This window comes from Carcharhinus amblyrhynchos, chromosome 2, assembly GCF_965287045.1.
Source record: "Carcharhinus amblyrhynchos chromosome 2, sCarAmb.v2.hapA, whole genome shotgun sequence".
NCBI classification, from domain to species: Eukaryota; Metazoa; Chordata; class Chondrichthyes; order Carcharhiniformes; family Carcharhinidae; genus Carcharhinus; species Carcharhinus amblyrhynchos.
This window is the reverse complement of record NC_137325.1, coordinates 24732874-24759780: the sequence shown is the minus strand read 5'-3', so window position 1 is coordinate 24759780 and position 26907 is coordinate 24732874. Positions and strand designations below refer to the sequence as shown.

At 42.1% G+C, this 26907-nt stretch overlaps 2 protein-coding genes across 3 annotated transcripts in view; both read left to right on the top strand.

The window, feature by feature from the left end:
- Nucleotides 1-10251, top strand: part of LOC145360418 (uncharacterized protein C7orf57-like) — a 101800-nt gene extending 91549 nt beyond the window's left edge. The window contains exon 9 of the mRNA XM_080215622.1: nt 9003-10251. Coding sequence (XP_080071748.1) covers nt 9003-9024 — 22 coding nt within the window. The 3' untranslated portion in view covers nt 9025-10251. The remainder of the gene's footprint in view (nt 1-9002) is intronic.
- A 7472-nt stretch (nt 10252-17723) lies between these two features.
- LOC145353127 (uridine phosphorylase 1-like) overlaps nt 17724-26907 on the top strand; it is a 67750-nt gene continuing 58566 nt past the window's right edge. The window contains exon 1 of one of the 2 annotated variants that reach the window (XM_080203523.1): nt 17724-17824. The gene's annotated coding sequence lies outside the window, so the exon portion shown is untranslated. Of the gene's footprint in view, nt 17825-19948; nt 20004-26907 lie in introns of those variants that run through there. The other variant, XM_080203534.1, reaches the window with a different exon arrangement.

Below are 26907 nucleotides of genomic sequence, written 5' to 3'. Positions count from 1 at the left end.
AACTTGCATTGAAAGCAATTTAGAGAAGGTTCACTAGGCTGATTTCTGGGAGGAAGGGGCTTTTTGTGAAGAAAGGTTGAGTAGGTTGGGCCTATACTCACTCGAATTTAGAAGAATGACAGGTGATCTTATTGAAACATATAAGATCCTGAGGCTGAATGTTGTATGCCGACACTATACTCCTAAAGCAACCACTTCTTACTCAGAACTCAGTCATGGCAGGACACTCCTAGTAGAACAGCTGAAATGCTTGGGGGATGTCCTCAAAATATCACTGAAGGGGTAAAACATGCCTTCTGAATGGGAGACCCTGACTTGTGACCGAACGAAATGGAGAAGGCTTACTCAGGAAGGCATCAACACATTGACAGGGCTTTGTTAGGAACATGCAGAGGTGAAGGCATCAGAAAGAGCACACAACATTCTGAACAACCCATCTACCTAATTCTTTAAGTATCACCAACTCCTCGTGGCAGAATCTGCAGATCTATGTTGGACCTATCAGTCATCTCAGAATCCATCAAAATAGAATGGAAGAAAGTGATCCTCAATCACGGGGGACTACCTGAGAAAAGAAGGATGAGAATCCAGAAGTCAGTCCTGAGGGTTCAGTATTACATAAGAACATAAGAAATAGGAGCAGGAGTAGGCCATCCAGCCCCTCGAGCCTGCCCCACCATTCAATAAGATCATGGCTGATCTGTCGTGGCTCAGTTCCACTTTCCCGCCCTCTCCCCATAACCCTTAATCCCCTCTCTTATCAAAAACCCATCAACCCGCGTCTTAAAAATATTTAGCGAGGCAGCCTCCACCACTTCAACGGGCAGAGAATTCCAGAGATTCACCACCCTTTGAGTGAAGAAGTTCCTCCTCAACTCCGTTCTAAACCGCCCCCCTTTATCTTGAGGCTGTGCCCCCTAGTCCTACTGTCTTTTTTGAGCGGGAAGAGTCTCTCCACCTCTATCCTATCCATCCCATTCATCATCTTATACGTCTCAATGAGATCTCCCCTCATTCTTCTAAACTCTAGCGAGTACAAGCCTAGTTTATTCAGCCTCTCCTCATAGCTCAATCCCCTCAACTCCGGTATCAGCCTAGTAAACCTCCTCTGCACTCCCTCCAGGGCCAAAATATCCTTGCGCAGGTGCGGCGCCCAAAACTGCACACAGTACTCCAGCTGCGGCCTCACCAATGCCCTATACAGCTGCAGCAAGACCTCCCTACTTTTATATTCAATCCCCCTCGCTATGAAGGCCAGCATCCCATTCGCCTTCCTGACCACCTGCTGCACCCGCAAGCTGGGTTTTTGCGACTCATGCACAAGGACCCCGAGGTCCCTCTGCACCGTCGCCTGCTGCAGTTTTTCGCCACGTAAGTAATAGTCCTTCCTACCATTCTTCCTACCAAAGTGGACCACCTCACACTTGCCAACATTAAATTCCATTTGCCATTTCCTGGCCCATTCGCCCAGCCTATCTAGATCCTTCTGCAGACTCTCCACACCCTCCGCACAATTTGCCGTTCCCCCAATCTTGGTGTCATCAGCAAATTTCGACACCCTACACTCGGTTCCCTCCTCCAGATCATCTATATAAATGGTAAAAAGCTGAGGCCCCAGCACCGACCCCTGGGGCACTCCACTAGTCACCATCCGCCAACCCTAACCCGTTGACCCCCACTCTCTGCCTCCTATTTGACAACCAATCCTCTATCTGACAACCAATCCTCTATTGCACTCACCTCACCAGAATGTAAGGAAATTGAAGCTTTTGTCTTCACCGAATCCTGTTTCTGTGACCACATTGTGCCTGAATTCTCTGATCCTCGCCTTTGGCTGGAATTCTCCAGTCCCACTGCAGCAGTGGATGGAGTTTTGACTGAGCACCAAATTCTCCGTTGTCACTGGCAGTGGTGGCAGGACAAATGACATCGGCCTCTGACTGCGACTTCAGCTACTTCACTGAGGCCTGCTTGGTCTGGAAGGGAGACATCCACCAGCCGCCCCCTGGAAAGAATACCTCCCCCTCTCCCTCTCAAAGCCTCAAGGCATATCTTGGGCACTTGTGATTTGAGGGGCTGCCTGCCCTAGGTTCCAGGCCTCTGCCTCTCCTGATTCATCTTTCCAGTGTCAGGTAATGTAATGAAGCAGTAGCCACAATAAACCCAGGAGCATGATTAGAATTTGAATCTTTTTAGTATTCTGTTCTGGTTAAAGACAAGCATTAGCTACAGGTGGAAGGAACATAGGGAGTTGCAATTGCACAAGTGCCACAGAAAGGACTGATATTCGACTTAATTTTACCTTGGGAACTCCAAAATCAGGAGCAGATATATACCCTCAGGCCATAAGGGTTGATTAGATGATAAATGTACTATTTTCCAAAATAGCTCTCGGTTTGCCTTGCTGTGTTCACAGATTTGTGTACATACAGGTCTCTCTATTCAACCATACACTTTAAAATTGTACCATTCTTTCGACCAAAATGAGTCACCTCACCTTTGCCTTAATGCATCTGTCATGTGTCTGCCCAGCCTGTCAGTTTTCTCCTGTTACAATCTCCCTCTTTTTTATCACTTTTCTTTTTTATGTCACCTGGAATGTTGAAATGTTGCTCTGCATAACTAAGTCCATATCATTAATGTGTGTCAAGAAGAGTGGTGATCACTGTACCCACCCATGTGGAACTCCATTCTCTTGTTCCTTTCAGTCAAAAAAACAACTTAACCTACTGTCTCTTAGCCAACATTCTATTCATGCTATCACTGCCCTTTAATTCCGTGTCTTCAATGATGTTCTGCAGTTTTTGCATTGCTTTTTTCACAGGCATGCCTTCATTTGTCAACCCCATAACTTTCAGCAAAGACAGGACTGAGTATATTAGCACTCCCCCACCTATTACCTAGATCTTCAACTGAACTCTCACCAGAGCTATTATTGACATTTCCCATGAAGCCTGCGTTTTCATGGCCAATGCTTAAAAATGTAATATTTTGTATGACATTATCTACAAGCCGATAGTTGATAAGATGTTTTTCCCTAAATGGATCAGTTTAGGTGGAGTTTTGAAGTATTAATGCCTGTTGTAGCTTCTATCATGTCTTATCATGATATTTATAATAATTGTATGTGACAAAGTTGCCTTACTGTAATAATGTAAGTGATGAATTTTCCAGATCCTTGTGAAGTGCATCTTCCGCTTGATGTCCTCCAATTAAATATTGGAAAACCTGAAACTTTTGGTTTTGGTTCCTACATCAAACTCTGTTCCCAGGGTACGAACTTGATCCATCTCTCTGGCAACAATGTGAAATTAAACCAGCCTGTTTGTAACCTAGATGCCATATTTGATCCTCAGATGAGCTCCCAACTTCATATTTGTGCCATCACTGACTAAGACTATTTCCATCTCTGTAACATCACTAGACAGTTCATCTGCTGCTTAAACCCTCATCTATTGCTTTTGTTACCTGTAGGCTTGACTATTCTAATGTATCCTGGCTAATCTATCATATTCTATCCTCCTTAAACTTGAGGTCATCCAAAATCCTGCTGCCCATTTTCTAAGTTGCAGAAAGTCCCATTCTCCTATCACCCCAATGCTCACCTCCCAGTCAAACAAGTTCTTGATTTAAAAATATTCATTTTTGTTTTCAAATCCCTCTATAGCCTTGACCCCTCCATATCTGTATAATTTCCTCCAAACCCACAAGCCTCTGAGAAATTTGCATATTTTAAATTCTGACCTCTTGCACATTGCTAACACACTTGGCAGACATGCCCTTCAGTTGTCTAGGCCCATAAATACTAGAATTTCCACTGATACTTATCTGTTTCTTTACCTCGCTTTATTCTTTTAAGATACTTCTTGAGTGTCCCTCATCTGATCGGATGGGGGGAGTTTTATTATCTCACTTGTCACGGGTATCATAATGGAGTTGCACATCCTCCCCATGTCTATGTGGGTTTCCTCTGTGTGCTCCGGTTTCCTCCCACACTCCAAAGATGTGCAGATTATGTGACTTGACCATGGTAAATGTACGGGGATAAGGCAGAGAGGTGGGTGGGCCTAGGTAAGATGCTCTTTTGGAGGTTGCAGACTTGGTGGGCTGAATGAACTTAAGAACATAAGAAATAGGAGCAGGAGTAGGCCATCTGGCCCTTCGAGCCTGCCCCGCCATTCAGTAAGATCATGGCTGATCTGTCGTGGCTCAGTTCCACATTCCCGCCCTCTCCCCATAACCCTTAATCCCCTCTCTTATCAAAAACCCGCGTCTTAAAAATATTTAGCGAGGTAGCCTCCACCACTTCAACGGGCAGAGAATTCCAGAGATTCACCACCCTTTGAGTGAAGGAATTCTTCCTCAACTCCGTTCTAAACCGCCCCCCCTTTATCTTGAGGCTGTGCCCCCTAGTCCTACTGTCCTTTCTGAGCGGGAAGAGTCTCTCCACCTCTATCCTATCCATCCCATTCATCATCTTATACGTCTCAATGAGATCTCCCCTCATTCTTCTAAACTCTAACGAGTACAAGCCTAGTTTATTCAGCCTCTCCTCATAGCTCAACCCCCTCAACTCCGGCATCAGCCTAGTAAACCTCCCCTGCACTCCCTCCAAGGCCAAAATATCCTTGCGTAAGTACGGCGCCCAAAACTGCACACAGTACTCCAGCTGCGGCCTCACCAATGCCCTATACAGCCGCAGCAAGACCTTCCTACTTTTATATTCAATCCCCCTCGCTATGAAGGCCAGCATCCCATTCGCCTTCCTGACCACCTGCAAGCTGGGTTTTTGCGACTCATGCACAAGGACCCCGAGGTCCCTCTGCACCGTCGCCTGCTGCAGTTTTTCTCCACGTAAGTAATAATCCTTCCTACCATTATTCCTACCAAATGGCCTTCTGCAATGTAGGTATTTTGTGGTCTTGTGGATTCTGTGTCAAAGGACCTATTTCCTTTATTTAATTATGTCCACTCAGCTGAGGACAGACTAATGCTTTATGACTATTCTGGTGGAAAGAGGTGGAAAAGTGAAACATTTGGCAATTTTTCAACTCACCAAGCACCCCTCCCAACTCATTTACTTTGGATCTACCAAAAACTGGATTTACTTTGGATCTACCAAAAATTTTCAAAGATAGACAGAAAGTCTAGGCTGTCATTTCTTGTCTGCTAAGAACAGTGACTGCACATTGCTGTTACATAGGTGAGAAAAGCAATCTGAAGGAAAACCAGTCACTGAATTCACATTACAGCTTAGTAAGGAAAGTGTTAGGCAATCAGTAACGACCTTGGGAAAATTGCTCCAAACCCTTGCTGGTTTCCAATTTTATTCAACATCAGAGGAAAGATAGAGAAACAGCAACATACCTATTCAGAATGTAGGGATTGCTACATAGTAAGACACATCTCAACCTGTTTCCAGACCTTGCTTCCTCTCACCCAACGAGATAGACTGATAAGTGTTTGCAAGAACATAACACAAAATAAATTCCGCTGAAATGGCAATTTTAATTGCTTAAGCTATAGAATCATAGAAACAGTACAGTGCAGAAGGAGGCTGTTTGGCCCATCGAGTCTGCACCAACAACAATCCCATCCCAGGCCCGATACCCACAAATTTAACTCACTAATCTCTTTAATCTACACAGGCTAGGACACTAAGGGGCAATTTAGCATAGCCAATCAATCTAACCGACACATCTTTGGACTGTGGGAGAAAATCGGAGCACCCGGAGGAAACCCCTCAGACTTGGGAAGAATGTGCAAACTCCACATAGACAGTGACCCAAGCTGGGAGTTGAACCCAGGTCCCTGGAGCTGTGATGAAGCAGTGCTAACCACTGTGCCACCGTAGGGAATACTGTAAATAATTTGTATAATAGATGTAATTTTATTTAAATGCAAACAACTTGCTGTTTTCTCAATATTCGTAAAAATAGTTCAACATTTCATTTTGAAAAAATCAGCTTTAATGAAGTTTGAAAATGCAGTACCATACATAGCAGGAGACTTGAACACTAACTAGCTTTATGCAACTGTAAACAGAGTAAATTAGAAGGTAAGCAAGTCAGGTCTTTTCCAGTAGAAGTGGAAAGAAGAAAGATGACAGATTAAAATGTCACAGTTATCCAGTAGCCATAATATTTGTTTCATTCATCCAATTCCCTTGATGCTTCTTTCCAATACAATCATCAACAAATGAAACTAACTAATGAAATAAATATAATTTATGCAAGTAATTTCCATGGGTATAATAGATATGTGCATTTACTGTCTGTACAATGGAGCAGTTACATATCAATTCAAACATTAGGTTTTCTTTATTTTATAGAGGTTAATGTTTACGCTAACAATGCTGAGCTACACCGGACTAAGGAATCCACCAAAACTGACCTACGATCTCATGATTATTGTGATTCCTTTATCTCACTTAAATAAGACAGGAGATTATGAAAACTGAGTACATGATCTGAAGGATGTTGAAGAATGTTGACTGAAATTATCAATGCAAGGCTGGATTCTGTTTATTAATTGTGATTTGAGTGATTCTTTTTGTTGCCTATCCCTAGTTGCCTTCAGAAGGTAGGAGTGAGACCTCTTCTTGAACTGCTATAGTTACTGTGGTGACGATGTTCAATAGTGATGTTTGGGAGTGACTTCCAATGACAATGATGGAATGGCTAAACATATACAAATCAGAAAAGTGAGGAATGGAACTAGAAGTTTATAACATTCCAATAATCCTGGGTATTAAACCAGATAGTTATTGAAATGCACAAGTGAGATTACTTATTTGCTTTCAAAGGAGGGAGGAAAAAGAAAGAAAGTTGAATGTTATTACTTGAGCTATTGCTGAGTTGGCCAGTTCTAAAAGGCCTGGAATAGCCCTGAATGTTAGTCACTGTCACCAGCTTCATTTTTAGTCAGAGATAGAGAAAAAGAGGTTAAATACACATATTAAACAGTGAGGAGTAAATAATTGCTAGGGACAACATAGAAGTCAGTGTTGTTTTAAAACAGAAACTAATTCACCTCAATGCATAAAGAATCAGTCAAAAATTTCTGGGGCCTGATGGCATTTATCCTAGGCTGCTTAGGGAGACGAGAGATGAAATTGCTGGGCCTCTGACACAAATCTTTGTCTCTTCTTTGGACACAGGTGAGGTCCCAGAGGACTGGAGGAAAACGTGTTTTTAGACTGGTGTGAACAAATAGTCCCTAAATTAGACATCCCTTAATCTGGCGCACATATAATTTTCTAAATTTGCACACCTTTATTGTGGAGTCCAAGAGGCATAGACAAAAGTCGTAGATAGAAGAAGGATTGGAATGAGGCACTCACTGAATGTTAAAATGGGCAGCGCAGGCTTGTAGGGCCGAAGGGCCTGTTTCCTGTGCTGTGTTGTTCTTTGGTAGAGAAAATAGTGGTCTGAAATTATGTAAACATAATTGGTTTGTTTAACATTACATGTTTGCTCTGAATGCTAATCTGAATGGGGCATGTTTGAATGAGAGCTTATATCTGTTCCAATCGTTGCCTCATCAACTGAGAGAGAAGAGCTGGAAGAAGACAATCCTGCATCAGCAAATTTTTGGCTTCAGCCTCCGTATGGTCAAATGCCTTGAATGTCAGGATGTAGCCAATATAGAGGCATGTTCAATAATGCAACTAGGGACTACCTGGGAAGTCCAGGATGGGAACTTGGGTTTGCCTTTTATGCCTTAGAAATATAAATAAACGTTCTGACAGGGTCCATTGATGCATTACCAGCTGAACGGCTTCTTTTCCAGTGACTGCTGCCTTCCATTTTCTCTGTTGAATGTCAAAGATGTGTCTTTAGTTATTCAGACATTCGACACTTGCATGCGAATGATGCTACCTTCTATTTGTCTCCTGGTGCTGCAGAAGGATCAGGACTAAAGGTCACTGGCACCTACCGTACTGCACTTCTCCGATTACATTAAGCCTGAAAATATCACAACATGATCAAGAACACACTTTCCTGAAGCCCTCCTTTAAAATCAAGTGGCACATTGAAATTGAAGCAGTCAATGCAAAGTATCATAGCAGATCCTCAAGTTCATTGTGTCAAAGAATATGACTGGGGAGCTAAGTGAACAAGTAGCCCTATAGTAATTTTGTTGGTTGCACAAGTATAGAGAGTGCCAAACAGACATTCATGTATTTATCTAGTGCCAATTGAATGGGATTGGGCAGATAATGTAAAGGTCAGTAATGGCTGATTGGCTAAATTCTTCTGATCTAATTCCTTCTGACTGCTGTCCAGATGTAGCAACTAGGCTGCTGTCAACACACAATTCCTGTCCTGTTGGTCTGGAAAGAAAATATAACACAACCTGTTTAGGTCACATAACTGTTTGTTCCCCGCTGATTTTTCCCAACTGCAAAAAATGCAGTCTGTAAAGCCCACTTTTTCTCAGTATCTCCAAAACTGACACCCTTCTTGCATGAGGAGGTTGAGCAATTCCCATCCATCCCATTATCATGTCTACCTATTGCATGGAGACTTCTGGGTGCAGTATTCAAGTAACATTTGGAGGCAAAGATGTGGTTTAGAATGGAAAATCAGCCCAATATAACGTAAAGTTTTTCAAATCTACTATTCAAAAATTTTCTTTCATTAACTATAATGTACATATATTGAATTTGAAGGATTTTGAAATAGGCTATTAGTTTTCATCTATTTCTAGTTTTCCCTAAATGCTGTAGGTAGTTTCTGTTTTTCAAACCAATGGAGAACCTTTAGCAAATAGGTGTTTATGCATCACAAAGCAGTGGTAATTATCAGAATTTGTACTTTCTCAACATTGGAAACAAATCAGATTTAATGGTAAATACTTTATGCAGGATAACCCAGGAAAATATAAGAAATGGAGTCTCCAAAAACGTAAATAAAAGGGATTTTAACTGATGATATTACCATGGCATTGTGCTGTATAGAACAGAGTAATATAATCTCTTTTTCCATTCATAATCTTAGATTCAGAGACATGCCAGCTTGAATTGACGTCAGCAGTTAAGATGTGAACATTCACACATCATGCAGATATTCATCATCATAGGACAAAGTAAATCATTCCAATTAAAAGTGGACAGCTGCAAGAAAACAGTGACTAATTATCACTTCTAAGAATAAAATGTAATTATTTATATAATGATTAATATTTATCCCCTGCATTACAGCAACTTTAATTTGTTTTATCACTATAAGAGACAATTTAATTCTTATTGAATGGGCCTTCGTTAATTTGGCTATGTATACGATTAAGCACTATTGAGCTGTAATATATAAAAGATTGATTTGAGTACTAAGTATCATTGACTATTTATGTGATATGGAAGAATCACTATTATGAGGACTGGAGCCTACTTCACAATTCAGCTAATTAGAAATATTAGTTTTTCATTGTATTTCACTGAAAAGTCCTTTAAAATCAATGGAAGTTTGTTGGTAATATTCCTTTTATATTAAAAGACAAATTTCACATGTTGGTGTGTGCACGATTGTTCAATGGTTTACACAGCTCTAGTACTTAGAAAGCTCTGATGCTCCTTTTCTGCTATCTTGATCTTTTCAAACTATCAGAATATGTTTTAGACTGAAACAATGATTGTTCTGAAGACAAGGATGATACTCATATTTAGTTTAAATGGGGAAATAAAATAACAGAAACATAAAATTCAACCATCTTCATCATACACTTTTCCTTGAGCTAATGAGAAAATGTTACACAATCTGTGATACTGCACACCACATCATACCATATTACAACTAATTTCCAGAAACTGAACAAAAACACTTACACTGGACTATCCTGAACAATCTTTACATTGCTCACATATCATATTGGTGTAAACTGACTGCATAACTGGTTACTCAGATGAAATAACTCTGTATTCCTGCATCGCTAAACATTAAAATACCAGGGAAGCATCCACATTTTCTTTCTGACATAACTCACTTTTTAAAATAATTTATTTTATAAATTGAAGACCATTTAGGTCTTACTGTGCTACATTGTGAACAGCACTCAATCTAACATGCTCATAATTTTGTTGCCATAAGTTAACTCACTCATTTCACTAATAAAGATGTTATGTTGAGACTACATGAATTACATATCCATGTACTGTGTTAATTATGGTAAATATCAGTATTAATAGGGAAAGATAAGACACTGTGTACAATGTCACTTATAATAGACTTGTGATATTATAGAAGTATTTACCATTCTATATTTTAAATAATCACAAAATAAAAGGTCAGCTGCCTTCTCACTGTCATCCTTTACCTCATTGTATTAATTAATGAGATAAAATGTTGTTCCTTATCTAATGCATTGTTAGGTTTTGTCTTAATACAAAATCACTTGTGAATTGCAATAACTTTGTTTTAACACTCTTCAAGTACAAGAAGTGATCTATTTTACTCTTTCAAGAGTTTTCTGTAATATTGAGTGAATTTTAATTCCTTAAAAATGGTTGGGTTTGGATTGAGTGGGAAGAAAAAGAGTAAGAATCTCATAGCTCACTTCCCACATCCAGATATATTGGAAGCATAGCTGGTTTTGGAAGATTAATCCGCTCAAAGGTTAACTATTTTAATGACGTTGCAATCCTCAGATTCTTTCTTGCTGTAAGAAAACCAGCCAAATAGGCTCTATTAAAATGGCAAAATTAAATTTCCTTTGCCTGGTCTCCAGGGTTCAAGGCTGTAATTCTGACCTGAATTCCCAAATGAGCTTGAATTCCTCCAAATTAGCAGGTTAATCATGATTAGATCGGACGTAATCTTTTCAGTGCACCTGGGTCCCAATTGAAAGCTGATGTCCACCTGCCCCTTACACGAGTGACTTTTTTGGGTTAGACACAGTAAAAAGTCTGACAACACCAGGTTTTAGTCCAACCTATTTATTTGATAATATACTCACAAGCTTTCGGGGTTAGTCCCTTCGTCAGGTTTTGGGTTAGGCAGAGGCTTTACCACCATAAACTCCTGAAGGAAATTCATACTTAAGGCTAATCTATGGCCATTCTGCTAGACATGCACTGTATCAATGGTAGTGTTCCAGTAGAACCACTGTGTCCTAGGCCTTTTTATCCTGTTTAAATGTTACATTTTTGTTTATGCATTTGCAGTACATCTATAGCATAGGTGTGTGAAGAAGGATTTTAACTTCTCATTGATGTTTTGAGGAGGAGGCAGTGGCTTAGTAGTATTGTCACTGACTCGTAATCCAGAGATGCAGTTCAGGGCCTGAGTTCAAATACCACCATAAATGGTGAAATAGGAATTCAATAAAATTCTGGAATTAAAATCTAATGATGATTATGAAATGATTGTTATTAAAACCCAACTAGTTCACTAAATGTCCTTTAGGGAAGAAAATCTGCTATCTTTATCTGGTCTGACCAAGCAAACTACTCAGTTTAAGAGTAATTAGGGAAGGGCAATAAACACTAGCCCAGTCAGTGATGCTCACATACCTTGAATAAAGAAAAAAACATACTTTCTGGAATTAGGACCCAAACTTACTTACCCCGGAGAGTAGTGACATAAGACTGCTTGGAGGAGGCATCTCTCCTTCACTTCACTTTGGAGGTAGCTTGGACCTTAGCACTTGATTTGCCAAGAATGCTTTGCAGAGACCCGACACATGTAGCAATAAATGCACATAATATTCAACTTTATCCTTGATTAATCTTGAAAATAAATCTTTATAACAGTGGCTTGTATATTTTTCATCCATATTCTTTATTATCTCAATAAATTTAGGAAGCTTAAAAATTTGAACTAAACCAACATTTACCACTGGTAAAATGAGACATTGCTCAATAGGTTTTGTGGAGTAACAGAATTCTTTCATGATATTCCTTTCATGGTAGCAGCAAAAAAGGTTGCTTCATCTATTTTCTATGAGTTTAGGGTGGAACTGCCTGAGCAGGTTCTCCTTATCCTCCTATTTTTAGTGTTTTCACAGGGTTTCCATTGATTTTCCATCAATTTTAGTTGGAGATCAGGGAAATATTGGCAGAAGTTCAATCGCTGTATCTTAGTTTGGATTTAGTTTGGATCAGTATGATGTACTTCCAACTAAAACAAAGGTGATAAGTAATGTTTGCAAAATTATTATTATCTCATTATATAGTTATGACAGTAAAATAGTAAATTTAGTAAGTTATTAAAATTGTTCCATTGATTACAATTTGTCCATTATCTATGGATGTAAATGGCTGTAAAGAGATTTTGCTAATTATTTTTGTGTTGCATTTCTGTGGACTATTGTGACATTAAAGAATAATTCCACTTACAGACTATCATATTGTAGACCCAATTGTCCAATCCAAGCTTCATGTAAATGTAGCTCCCCACTTGCAAATGTAATACTGTGGGATTGCCCCTATAAATCCTGCATTTCTGAGACTAGCAAAATCAGTGCTATATTCACCAGTGGGATGGCTGTACTTTTCCCAACATTCCCTATTTATTGAAAACATGCACCAAGAATCAAGCTATTGGATAGCAGTTTCAAAAATTTAACCAGTTAGCAGTAATTGTACTGCACTTCAGAAACACAGACAAATCTCAACTCTGCAGACTGTCATGTTGTTATAATGGTATAGAGGCACCAGTCACTCAAGGGAGTATGTTGGGAGTTCATTTATTTAGTCTAGGCACATGAGAACATTTATACATGTATGGAAAGTTTGATGACATCAGCAGCAGAGCTGTCTGTATGCTCCACTCAGAGGCAAAAGTGAAACTAAGGATCATGTGACACACTTCCCTTCTAGTGATGTCATGCTGCTATCCCATAAAGGCATATTACAGTGCTGGCAAATTTTGTTGTTTTAGGATGTGGCTACAATTTGTGCACAATTGTTGTCTTCAATGCTGACATTTCTAGACCTTTAGATATAAAGGCAAACATTTCATATTGATTATTTTCTGTACTTAACCGTGACATTTTAATGATTTATGTACATGGATCCCTCAGTTTCTATGGACCTCCATTTCTAGCTTTTCACCATTTACAACATACTCTGATTTGTCTTTATTGATCCAAAGTGGATGTCCTCACACTTACATTGAAACTGGTTTGACACGTTCTCTCAATCTATTGATATTTATTTGTAATTTTATGGTCCTAGCTACACTGCTTAGAGTGCTCCATGTCTTCATGTCCTTGGCAAATTTGAATATGTGGTTCTCTATCTTATCTAAATCATTAATAAATATAATTAATAGTTGAAACATTGAAACAGATACCTGTAGAACACCAGTAGTCACATTCTGTCAATAGTTCCAGGGATGAGGGAGGCCAGTCACATGCATAGATTGAAGATGCTGAGATAGTGGTGGTTTTGTGGCATAGTGGTTAGCACTGCTGCCTCACAGCACCAGGAACCCGAGTTCAATTCTGGCCTCGGGTTACTGTCTGTGTGGAGTTTTCACTTTCTTCCAGTGTCTGCGTGGGTTTCCTCTGGGTGCTCCCGTTTCCTCCCACAGTCCAAAGATGTGTGGGTTGGGTTAATTGGCCATGATAAATTGACCCTAGTGTCAGGGAATTATCAGGGTAAATATGTGGGATGACAGGAATAGGGCCTGGCTGGGATTGTGGTCAGTATAGACTCAATGGGCTGAATGGCCTCCTTCTGCACTATAGGAATTTTTCTATGAAAATGCTTTATTGTTCTCCACAGGTGCTGTCAGATCTGCTGAGATTTTCCAGTGATCTTTGTTTCAGGTTCCAGCATCTGCAGTAATTTGCTTTTATATTGAAGCTGAGGTTGCTCTCCTTGGAAAGCTAAAGGGAGATTTGATAGAGGCATTTAAAATCATGAAGCGTTTGGATAGAGCAGATAAAGATAAATAGAGACAGCACAATGGCACAGTGGTTAGCACTGTTGCACCACAGTGCCAGGGACGCGAGTTCAAATCTGGCCTTGGGTGACTGTGTGGAGTTTGCACATTCTTCCCTTGTCTGCGTGGGTTTCCTCCGGGTGCTGCAGTTTCCTCCCACTGTCGAAAGATGTGCATGCGGGTTAGGTTGATTGGCCATGCTAAATTGCTCCTTAGTGTCAGGGAGACTAAGGGGCCTGGGTGTGATTGTTGTAGGTGAGGGCTCAATGGGCCAAAAGGCCTCCTCCTGCGCTGTAAGAATTCTATGATTCTGAGTTTTCAATGGCTGAATAGTTGATAACCAGAAGGTAAAGGTTTATAAAGGATTATATTACTGTAAGATGGAGACAATGCATGGTGACTAGCAGTTAAATTAAGATTTTACCCCATTGGCAAATGTGATGTACAGCTCAGTTGACTGCTCTTACTCCCATACATCTAATAAAGGGAATACTTGGACTTTGTGAAGCATATCGTGGAAATGTAGAATGCACATCTGGGGATTTGGAGATGGCTGCATCGGAAGCAAAGCAAGATGTGAGACAAATTGGAATTGGTAATGGTTTAGCAAACCATTAAACATCTTGAACATAGGAAAGAAGTTCGCAAGGGATTCATTTCTATCGTTGGGAAACAGATTATTGTTCAAATATTGTCTTTAAGTTTGTATGTTTTGCAACATGAGCACCCGATTTCAACCACAAATGAGTTTTAGTTGCACTGTGATAGTAATAACAAATACATTAATGTATTCAAGTGAAGTTTATTTTTGTTTTATCACATAACCTGTTTATTAAAATTCTTAATTACTAATTTTGCAGAACAGAATTTGTAACTATGGTTGATATTTCATGCTCTGTCCTGTGGTGAATTTGGAGGTGGGGAGGGTATTTAATTGGGCAGTAGAGTAGTGGGTGGGCACCTCAAAGACAATTAAGCAGCCAACAGAGTGCCTTGCCCAGGTTCCTCCTGGAGTGGATGTCCTAGTTCCTGAAACTTGCTAACTAATGCAGCTGGCGTTGGGAATGGTGACAGCTGCCAGCTGCGTGTCAAAAAAGAGGGCGAGGATCAATGAGGGTCTTAGACCCAGGAGTCACAAGGGGTTGCAGGAGAGGGAGAAGGGCAGAGGGATTGCACTCTGCAGGCTCTCCCTTCCTGATGCTGCATCCTTAGGTCGGATACTTAGAATAAAGAAGCAGCCTTGACAGGGTTTGCCTTCCTGGCTTCCCGTCCAGCCATTGCACTACCTGTCTCTGGTTGAATACAAGCTCTGGCAGGATGGGCCTTCCATAAGCCTTCCCATCCCTGATTTAACCAGGGGAGAAGTGAAAAGGCACAGCCTGATTAAATGCCACCTCCAAACTTGCATTGGGTGGGAAGGACTTTAAATAATGCCCATTATGTTTGCTAATGAAATCTCCCCCTCGGTTGAAAATGATCTTGGCATTTGAGCCAATACAGATCCTTTCGATGTTAGTCCACCTTTGACATTGCAACTGTTACTTCAATTTAGGCTCCAGTTCACACCCTCCTTTCGAATGCAACTGTACTAGCTTCTGGCTCTTTATACTGTAGCAGACTTTTAAACTAAAGAACCCAAGAAAGTTTTCATGTGATGGCTATAAGAATACTTCACACTGAGTTATAAAATATGACACACAATGCCATATGAATAGGATAAAATAAATTAGCACTGAATCGCTATATTTTACATCCCTGTTCCTAGGAGTAATAATCCCCCAAAATGGGTAGGCTGCGTTGATTGAAACGTAAACAGCTTCAGAGACAATTCACCATTGTTAGCTATAAGTGTTCCCCCCACCCCCCTGCACACCACCACCACCACCCCCACCCCCCCAATACCTTGTTGCTAAATTATCTCTCCCACACCTTAGGAACTCACAGGACCAAGACCGAAACATCTCTGCAATTTGCCAAAATTGATCAATATCCTAAGACAAAGAGAAGTATCTAATCAAAGAACTGAGGAGACAAAGGAAGAGGATGTGTGACCCATGAAGAAAGACTTGAAAAGAATTGAAGATGAATAGATGAATTGATGTCAGTGGAGAATGTATTGAACCTTTATAACCCACTACACAATCCCGTGGTGTAAGTAGGAACAGCCCTTTATAACAAGCCTCAAACAATATGAGCAAAATGCACAATATCATAGAAACCTATAGTACAGAAAGAGGCCATTCAGTCCATTGGGTCTGCACTGACCACAATCACATTCAGGCTCTACTCCCATATTTACTCATTAATACCTCTAACCTACGCATCTCAGGACACTAAGGACAATTTTTAGCATGGCCTATCAACCTAACCCACACATCTTTAGCCTGTGGGAGGACACTGGAGCACCCAGAGGAAACCCACACAGACACAAGGAGAATGTGCAAACTCCACACAGATAGTGACCCAAGCTGGGAATCAAACCTACATCCCTGGAGCTGTGAAGCAGCAGTGCTAACCACTGTGCTACCATGCTGCCCAATATAACTAAGGAGCAACAATAGCAGTCGGCATTGTAACAAGAGAGCAAAGACAATTCTAATTTGTTTTAGCAACCTGGGGTTAGAGAGGAGAGAAGTTAACATTTCCCAATTAGCTCTGAAGTGTCATCCAGATTCAAAATGTTGGCTCTATTCCTACAGAAGCTGTCAGACTCGCTGGGATTTTCCAGCACTTCCTGTTTTTATAACTTTTCTCACCACTTTAGGGACTCTGATTCTATGTGGGTATAGCACCCTGCCCACAGATTAGCTCTGCCCACAGTCCAACCCCGCCCACAGCCCCCCAATGGAGGTCGCTCTACGGAGGGATCTCCCCCAATTACATGGGGGACCTGCGGTGGAGGCTGCTGCACGCAGCGGTGCCGTACAACCGTAGGATTCACTGGTTCACGGGGTCCCGAGACTGAACTTTCTGTGGCCTCGAGGAGTCCATGGACCATGTCCACGTTTTGTGTTATAGACTGCACACCCTTTTTGATTTTCTGAAGAACCTTTTATTGATGTTTTGTTTGTGCTTCAGTCCCACGCTCCCGATCTATGGACACTCGGTGCAGAGAGGAGAAGGTTGGGATGCCGATCTCCTTGTGAACCTGCTCCTGGGCCTGGCAAAACGTGCCATTTACAGGTCCAGGCAGCTGGCGATCGGCGGGGGGGGGGGGGGGGGGACCGTCTAGCCTGACTGTCTGCCCCTCTACCGCAGCTATGTTCGCAGCTGGGTGTCCCTGGAGAGGGAGCATGCGGTGTCCGCGGGCACAGTCAATGCCTTCCATGCCCGCTGGGCACCGCAGGGGCTGGGGTGCGTTCTAGACCCTGACAATCACATTTTCATTTGACGTGTCTTAAGTTTCCTTTGTAATTTTTGTTTTTGTTCAGGCCATTCCCCCTCCTTTTGGGGAGCTGCCCCCTTTTTCTTTGTCCTAATGTAATTTTCAGTTTGTTTACTCGGTTTGACATAAAAATACCAACCCCCACCCCCGCCCGCAGCCCCGCCCTGCCCACAGATTAGCTCCGCTCACAGCCCCACCCTGCCCACAGATCAGCCCCGCCCACAGCACCATCCTGCCCACAGATCAGCCCCGCCCACAGCACCATCCTGCCCCAGATCAGACACGCCCATAGCCCAGTCCCGCCCATAGCATAGCTCCGCCCACAGCCTTCCCGTCTCTCGTCACGACCTGTAGCTCCGCTCCGCTCCGCCCCCCCAGCCCCGCCTACAGAGCGCGGATCTGCATCTTGTCCCTCCAGCTGCGGCCCCGGCCCCCGCCCCCTTCGCTCTGACCAATGAGCTGCAGGCCGTGTCTGGGGGCTCGCGGCTGGCTCCTCTCCATGGAGACGTTGCTGTCGACAGGAGCTGCTCCCGGAGCTGAGGCTGTGCCGGAGGTGAGCGCTGATTCTTTTCCTTTGTCACAGGGATGGGGAGCGGCTTTCCCCTCGGTTCCAGCCGAGTCGGGGCTGCATCACCCCGAGCAGTGCTAACCGAAGAGTGACAGCCACACTATCCAGCCCGGACACCCCCCCCCCGACCCTGGCCCCATCCCCCTGACCCCATCTCCCTCCACCCTGACCCCAGCCCCCCCGACCCTATCCCCATGAACTCACACCATGACCCCCCATACTCCCCCCTCACACCTTGACCCCCCCACACCTTGACCCTATCCCCGACCCCATCACCCCTCATACCCTGACCCTCTCCAGCCCCCTCCCCATCACTCTGACATTCTCCCTGCCCCCCTTTCATGGGCCCTTGAACTCCTCCCCACCCCTCTTCCCTCTCCCTGAACAAATTACTTTAGAATCCGCCTTCACCATCCTTTAAAGCAGCGCATTCAAAACTTTAAAAAAAGTTATCGGTCATATCTTTAACTTGTACATGTCACCAGGGATATTGTTCTATCTTCCAGTCTGGCACCTTGGTGGGGTACAAGTGCAATGGTTTGTTTTATGGAATGCATTTATTATCGGAACAGGGAATGATTTACTTAGCCGCTCCCCTATTTATTCCTTTGTATACCTGCCTTTGCCCCGGAATCCCATTAATAAATTCATCTCAGTAGACAGCAATCTATTCTGTGTTAAATTATAAATGAATCTAGAATCAACTGTCATTTTCAGCAGAGGAAGTTCCAAACTTTTATCAGCCTTTGTGTGTAAGAAGCGTTTCCTAACTTTACTTCTGAAAGGTCGGGCTTTAGAATACAACCACCTCCCCCACATCCCGATCCCTTCAACCATCCTATACTCCAACCAGCAGAAGTAACTTCTCTGCCTCTACTCTATCTGTTCCCCTTAAAACCTTGAAAACTTTGATCGAATCACCCCCTAACCTTCTAAATTCCAGGGTATACAACCATGGCCAAAATGTTCCGTCCTCGTTCGCGGCTGGGATTTTCTGTTACCACTGAGAGTCAATGGTGTTCTGACAGAATTTGATTTATTATTGTCACATGTATTAACATACAGTGAAAAATACTGTTTCTTGCGCACTAAATAGGTAAAATGTGCAGTTCATAGAGTACATAGGAGAAAGGAAAATGTAGGGTGTAGAATATAGAGTTGCAGTTGAAGAGAAATTCTACACCTTACACACCTATGACTGTGTGGCCAAATTTCTCTCCAGTTTGATTTTCAAATTTGCTGACGATATCACCATAGTGGGTTGGATCTCAAACAATAATGAGTCAGAATACAGGAATTAGATAAAGAATCTGGTAAACTGATACAGCAACAATAATCTCTCCCTCAATGTCAACAAAAAGGAGATTGTTATTGACTTCAGGAAGCGTAAAAGGGAACATGTCCCTGTCTACACCAACAGAGATGCAGTAGAAAGGGTCGAGAGCTTCAAGTTTTTAGGTGTCTAGATCACCAACAACCTGTCCTAGTCCTCCCATGCCGATGTTATAATTAAAAAAGCCCACCAGTGCCTCTACTTTCTCAGAAGACGAAGGAAATTTGGCATGACACTTACAACTCTCGACAATTTTTACAGATGCACCATAGAAAACGTTCTTTCTTGTTGTATCATTGCTTGGTATGACTCCTGCTCTGCCCAAGACCGCAAGAAGCTACAGAAGGTTGTGAATGTAGCCCAATCCATCACGCATACCAGCCTCCCATCATTGACTATGTCCAACTTCCCGCTGCCTCAGCAAAACAGCCAGCATAATCAAGGACTCCACACATCCCAGACGTTCTCTCTCTTCCCCCTTCTGTCAGGGAAAAAAGTTACAAAAGCCTGAGGTCATGTACCAACCGATTCAAGAACAGCTTCTTCCCTGCTGTGGTCAGACTTTTGAATGGACTTGCCTTGCATTAAGTTGATCTTTCTCTACATCCTAGCTATGACTGTAACACTATATTCTGCACTCTCTCATTTTCTTTTCTATGAATGGTGTGCCTTGTCTGTATAGCTTGCAAGAAGCAATACTTTTCACTATGTTAATATATGTGACAATAATAAATCAAATAATCAAATAAACAAATAATAAATATCAACTTCTTGACAGGGCTATTCAAAAGTCTGATGACAGCAGGGAAGAAGCCGTGCTTGAATCTGTTGGTACGTGTTTTCAGATTTTTGTATCTTTTTCCCAATGAAACAAGGTGGAAGAGAGTATATTTATGGTGTGTGGGGTCCTTGCTTATGCTGGTTTATTTCCAGAGGCAGGGGAAGTGTAGACAAAGTTAATGGCTAGGAGGCTGGTTTGCATGATGGACTGGGCTATGTTTACAACCCCTTTGTAGTTTCTTGTGGTCTTGTTCAGAACAGGAGCCATACCAAGGTGTGCTTCACCCAAATAGGTTGCTTTCATTGGTGCATCTGTAAAAAATTAGTAAGCATCATAGTGGACATGCCAAATTTCCTTGCCTTCTGAGAAAGCAGACATGTTGGTGAGCTTTCTTAATTATGCCTTATGTATGAAGGGACCAGGACAGTTTGTTGGTGATTTGGATACTTAGAAACTTGAAGATCTCGACCATTTCCATTTCAACACAGTTGATTTAGACAGGGGCATGTCCGCCACTATGCTTCCTGAAGTCAATGACTAGCTCCTTCGTTTTACTGACATTGAGGGAAAGATTGTCATCGCACCATTTCACCAGATTCTGTATCTCTTTCCTGCACTTTGTCTCGTATTGCTTGAGATCTGACCCACTACGGTGGTGTTATCAGCAAACTTGAAAATGGAGTTGGAGCAGAATTTACCCAGTCGTAAGTGTATAAGGAGTATAGTAAGGGACTGAGGCTGCAGCCTTGTGGGGCTGATCGTGGAGGAGCTGTCATTGCCTATTCTTACTGATTGTGGTCAATGAGTTAGGAAGTCTAGGATGCAGTTGCAAAGGGAGGAGCAGAGTTCTAGGCCACGGAGTTTGGAGATGAGTTCTGCTGCTGTTGTGGTGTTGAAGGCTGAGCTGTAGTTAAAAAATAAGAGCCTGACTTAAGTGTCCTTGTTATCCCAAATTTTTTATTCTTGCTCGCAAACGGGTCCCACTGCAGATGAAACTGGAGAATCCTGCCCACAGTTAATATAATGCCTTCTCATAACTTGACCTTTGGAATCTAAGTATCATTCAAGTAAATCGATAGTCACCCCTTCCAAGGTCAGGATATCCTTCCAAGGGTGTGGTGCCCAGAAATGAACACAGTAGTCTGGATGCATCAGACTAGAGCTGTCTACAGTTTACTCATAACTTCCACCTCCTTGAGTTCTAGTCCACTGACCATGGCATGTTTGTCCATTGATCTCTGAAGGTGGAAGGGCAGTAGAATGGTGAAAAAGGACATTTGCCTTTATCAATTGAGACATAGATTACAAAAGCAGGAAAGTCATGTTGGAGTTATGTAGAACTTTGGTGAGGTTGCAGCTAAGTAGCATGCTGTGTGCAGTTATGGTTGATTGCATTGAGGGGGTGCAGAGGAGATTCACCAGGATGCTGCCTGGCATGGAACATTTAAAAGGTTGGATAGGCTTGGGCTGTTTTTGTTGGAGCAAAGAATACTGAGGTTGGGGCAACCTGCTAGTTTGACTCACGTACAGTTTCCACAATGTTGCAATAAGATAAAGTTCTTTGAGATCCAGTAACACTGAAAAACTAGGCTGGGGGGGGGGGGGGGTTATCAAATATTCCCTTGGATGTCAGAAGATTATGAGGGCCATGGACAGAGTGGTTAAAGAGCAGCTGCTTCCTTTAGTTGAAGGATCAGTCACGAGGGAACATAGATTCAAAGTGAGGGGCAACAAATTCGGGGGGGATGTGAGGGTGGTGGTGGTCTGGAATGCACTGCCTGGGAGGGTGGTAGAGGCAGGTTGCCTCAGATCCATTAAAAACTACTTGGGGCACATTGTAACACAGGGGGCCATGGTCCAAGTGCTGGTAAATGCAATTAGGTAGGAAGTCAGGTGTTTCTCACATGTTGGTGCAGACTTGATAGGCTGAAAAACCTCTTCTGCATTGTATGATTCCTCCCTTCCAATTCTAATACTCACTTGATTGTGACATCCTTGGGAATATTTTATAAAACTACCTAAACCCAGCCCAGTTTCTCAGCGTCACTTGATCTTGGCAACATGTTTACCTTATTGCAACATTGTGGAAATTGTACATGAATCACGATGGCAATTTTCCCATGATTACAAGAATCAAATCAGCAATAGATTAATGTAAGCAGAAGATCATTATAATGACACTTGCTCGCTGCCCTGAATCCGAACTGAAGGCATCCTGGTATTCCAGCAGTAGCTGGTCTCCCTACCTTCCCCTCTCCTCCCCTCGCCAAAAGTTATTTTGAGTCTTGCCACTGAAAAGTGGGGAGCCAAGGTGGCTGTCACTGCGAACAAGGCTGAGTATTTGGGAGTTCCAAGGTTGAATAGCTTGCCAGCCACTTGCACAGGACTAACACAAATTACCACGAATTTAGACGCAACGGCCGGAACTCTACCACCTCGCCTGCCGTGGAATCAGTGCGGGCGAGGGGTGGACGACAGAAATCACCGTTGACCTTGGGTAGGAATTTCCATTCTCCCCTGAGCAAGGCCGTAAAATCCTGTCCTACAAGTGGATTGTATCTTTTTTCCTCCTTTACTCCAGCCCTCCTTTCCCCACTCTCATTCATATCTTTCTGTCTCCTTTACCTGCTTGAGAGACTACTTCATGGACCCCCAGTTTGAAAGCCACTAATCTTGTCCTCTAGATATGAAGGCAAACATTCCATGTGTGATTATTTTCTGTACAGGTCCATGCCATTTTAATGGCTATATTTATGAGCCTCTCGGCCTATTTGTGTTTCTAGCTTTTCACAAATTTCAAGGTACTTTGATCTGACCCTCTTGGGATTAAAATGGAAACCTCACACTTGCATATATTAATCCTTAATATTTTAATATCTAAGTTTTTTTCTTCAATCTGCTTACGATGCCACCATTATCATGTCATTAGCAAACTTAGATCTTTGGTTCTATCTTTTTTTTGTTCATGGGCTGTGGCATTGCTGGCTGGGCCAGTATTTATTGCCCATCCCTGAGGGTATTTAACCACATTGCTGTGGGTCTGGAATCACATTTAGCCCATACCAGGTAAAGATTACAGATTTCATAGAATTGCTACAGTGCAGAAGGAGGCCATTTGACCCATTGAGTCTGCACCAACCATAATCCCTCCCCAGGCCCTATCCCGTTAACCAAATGCATTTACCCTAGCCTCCCTGATACTTAGGAGCAACTTAGCACAGCCGATCCACCTAACCCGCATATCTTTGGACTGAGAGGAAACCGGAGCACTTGGGTCCTTCCCTAGAGGACATTCATCAGTGAACCAGATGGGTTTTACAACTATTGTTTAATGGTCATCATTAGAGTTTTTTAATTCCAGATTTTTTTAAACTGAATTTAAATTTCACCATCTGCCATGGTGGGATTCGAATCCAAGTCCCCAGAACATAATCTAGGTCTCTGGATTGCTAATGCAGCAACAATACTATTTACACCATTACCTGCCCCAGTCATTAAAGTTTTTTATAAGAATGGTGACTAGTTGAAGCCCAACCCAAAGTACTATTGACCACCACTTGAGCAGCTCTGAAGAAGTCATACGGATATGGAACATTAACTCTGTCGTTCCCCACAGATGTTGCCAGAAAACCTGCTGAGTTTTTCCAGGATTTTCTGTTTTTATTTCAGATTTCCAGCATCCACAGTCCTTTGCTTTTATTTTAAAGTATGGGAAGCAAGTTGACAATGGTGGAATGGGAAAATACATGAAAAGATTGACAAGTAATGGCTAGCATTTAAAGAAGTTTTAGTATTATATTGTCTACAACAAATATACATTGTTCTAATACAAAAACCTTCAGGGAAGATAAATCAACAGTGACTAATGAAAAAAGTGAAGGATGGCCTTTGATCAAAGGGTGTGGCTTTGTAAAGTTGCCAAAAATAGTTGCAAGTTAAAGGAGTGGATGCATTTTAAAATCCAGGGAGGGAGGACCAGGAAATGATAAATAAAGGGAAAATAAAATGTGAATATGTGGACCGTAAATGTAAAAATGTAAATTATATTTGACAGGAAGATGCACTGACTTCTGAAGAATTTCACATCACCTCCCCCTCCCCCCTCACCCCTTACTATTTGCGCTGTTGTGCAAACTTGGATTGTGGTTCTCTATCTCATCTGAATCATTAATAAATATAATTAATAGTTGAAACATTGAAACAAACACCTATTGGACACCAATAATCACATTCTGTCAATAGTTCCAGGGATGAGGGGTTCCAGTCACGTGCATAGATTGAAGATGCTGAGACAGATGGCGGCACGGTGGCACAGTGGTTAGCGCTGCTGCCTCACAGCACCAGAGTCTTGGGTTCCCAGCTTGGGTCACTATCTGTGTGGAGTTTGCACGTTCTCTCTGTGTCTGCATGGGTTTCCTCCGGGTGCTCTGAAAGATGTGTGAGTTGAGTTGATTGGCCATGCTAAATTGCCCCATACTGTCCGAGGATGCATAGGTTAGAGGGATTAACAGGGTAAGTATGTGGAGTTACGGGAAAGGGCCTGGGTGGCATTGTGGTTGGTGCAGACTCGATGAGCCAAATGGCCTCCTCCTACATTGTGGGGTTTTTATGATTCTATGAACGCAACATTTTTCATGACCTCCCACTATTCTCATTTACAATCAATTTCTTGTCCAGATTCACATTCAACTTTGAACCCTAAGACTTTTAGTTTGATTATGGATATTGCATGTGAATCTTTTAGAAGATGTCTGAAATCACAAATAGCTTTTCATAGAATCATAGAATCCCACAGGGAAGGAGGCCAGTCAGTCCATCGAATCTGCACTGGCCACAATTCAACCCAGGCACTGCCCCCATCACTCCATGCATTTACCCTAGCTAGTCCTCCTGACACAAAGGGGCAATTTAGCATGGCCAATCCACCTAATCCACAAATCTTTGGACTGTGGGAGGCAATCAGAGGAAACCCATGCAAACAAGGGAAGAATGTGGGGGAAAAAAAGCTATAAAAAGATTTACCAGTCACGATCTTCACTGACCCACCAGCCATGGGAATCAGAGTGGGCGAGATGCAGTGCATGGGAAGGTCCGTTGACCTCAGGCAGAGTTTTATGTTTTCGGGACAAGCGAGGCCATAAAATTCTGCCCCTAGATCTATGCTGACCATTGTTATTAGATTGTTATATAGCTGATAACTGTGGGGTGGCACAGTAGCACAGTGGTTAGCACTGCTGCTTCACAGCTCCAGGGACCTGGGTTCGATTCCCAGCTCAGGTCACTGTCTGTGTGGAGTTTGCACATTCTCCTTGTGTCTGTGTGGGTTTCCTCCGGGTGCTCCGGTTTCCTCCCACTGTCCAAAGATGTGCAGATTAGGTTGATTGGCCATCCTAAAATTGCCCCTTAGTGTCCTGAGATGTGTAGGTTAGAGGGATTAGCGGGTAAAATATGTAAGGATATGGGGTTAGGGCCTGGCTGGGATTGTGGTTGATGCTGACTCAATGGGGTGAAGAACCTCTTTCTGCACTGTCGTGTTCTATGATAATCCTCCAGTCTTTTATTTAGAAAGTTTGAACTGATTACTAGCAAACTAACTATAATAATTATGATCACGCTTCTCCAAAGATGGTGCTAAGCTTTGTAGTTAGTTTTACAGCTGATAAAATAATATTCTGTGAAGTTATAGCCCTGAGTGTTGTAAATGAAGGATATGATGTAAGGAGTGTTCAGCAGAGGGATATAAATTATCACAGATAGGGTTGCTTGGATAAGTAATCTCTAACAAAGTTCAGAGTGAATTATGATCTGTCCGGTGAGTTGAGATATTTATCATTATTTACCTCTCGTTATTTGTTTTGATTTATATGACAAGTTTGAAATATAGGTCATTTTGATGACTTCCACAGTATAGACAACTCGCATTTATGAAGTGCCTTTAACATGGTGAGATGTCCCAAGGTGCTTCACAAGGACCTCTAAATTTGAATCACCAATTTGCAAACCACATCATGTTACTTCAAAGACTCTGCTGACTTAGGAGACAACTTGCAGCAGTCAGAATATAAACATGAAATAAATTATCTGCCTCTTTAAACCGCAAGGCATTTTGGAATAGTTTAAATCAAGCCCAAACCAAGAATCAACAGAAAATTCACAAAGTGCTCCTGCTGTTGTTAACTGTTAAAATGAACTTTGGAAGTGGTTTAGTTATATTTGTGAAAGAACATTGTTACCTCGCAGCACAGAGCGTAACAGATCATAGTGCTAACTACGTGTATAATGAACAGTGTGTGAAATTTAGGAGTTTGGTGCAGAGGGAGAAGGAGATGAAGCTTTTGTGGTTTGTGTAAGCTTGAGGCAAACTCTGAATGTTACTTAAATGGAAAAAAATTGCAGAAAGCTGCAGTGCAGGGATTTTGGGGTCCTTGTGCTTAAATCACAAAAAGCTAGCATGCAAGTTCAGCAGGTAATAGGGCAGGCAAATGAATGTTAGCCTTTAAAGTCTTGCTAAAACTGTGCAAGGCACAAGTTAGACCACACCTGGGATGCTGTGAACAGTTTTGGTCCTCTTTTCTAAATAGTAGATAGGACAGAGAGGGGACAAGGAGAAGGCCAAGTGCTTTTAAACTTATAGCCAGGACGTAAAGGTTAGAACTGGATCTCAGTTTTTATATACTGCGATTCCCACGTTGAATTTAGAGTTAGGATGTTTCCATCAATAATAATGGAACAAGCAGAATTTCACTGTCACTCTGCATGCATGATCTGCTTGATATTCTGTCAACACTTTCTCTAGGTATCATCATTTATTCACTCCATAGCTGAGATAAGTACAGGATAGTCCAAAGATAATTATCATAAAAATAGCATTATGAACGACAGTACAATAAACAGATGGAACATTAATGCGTACCTGATTAATCGTTACCTTACCTCTGCTTAATTTAGGAGCAA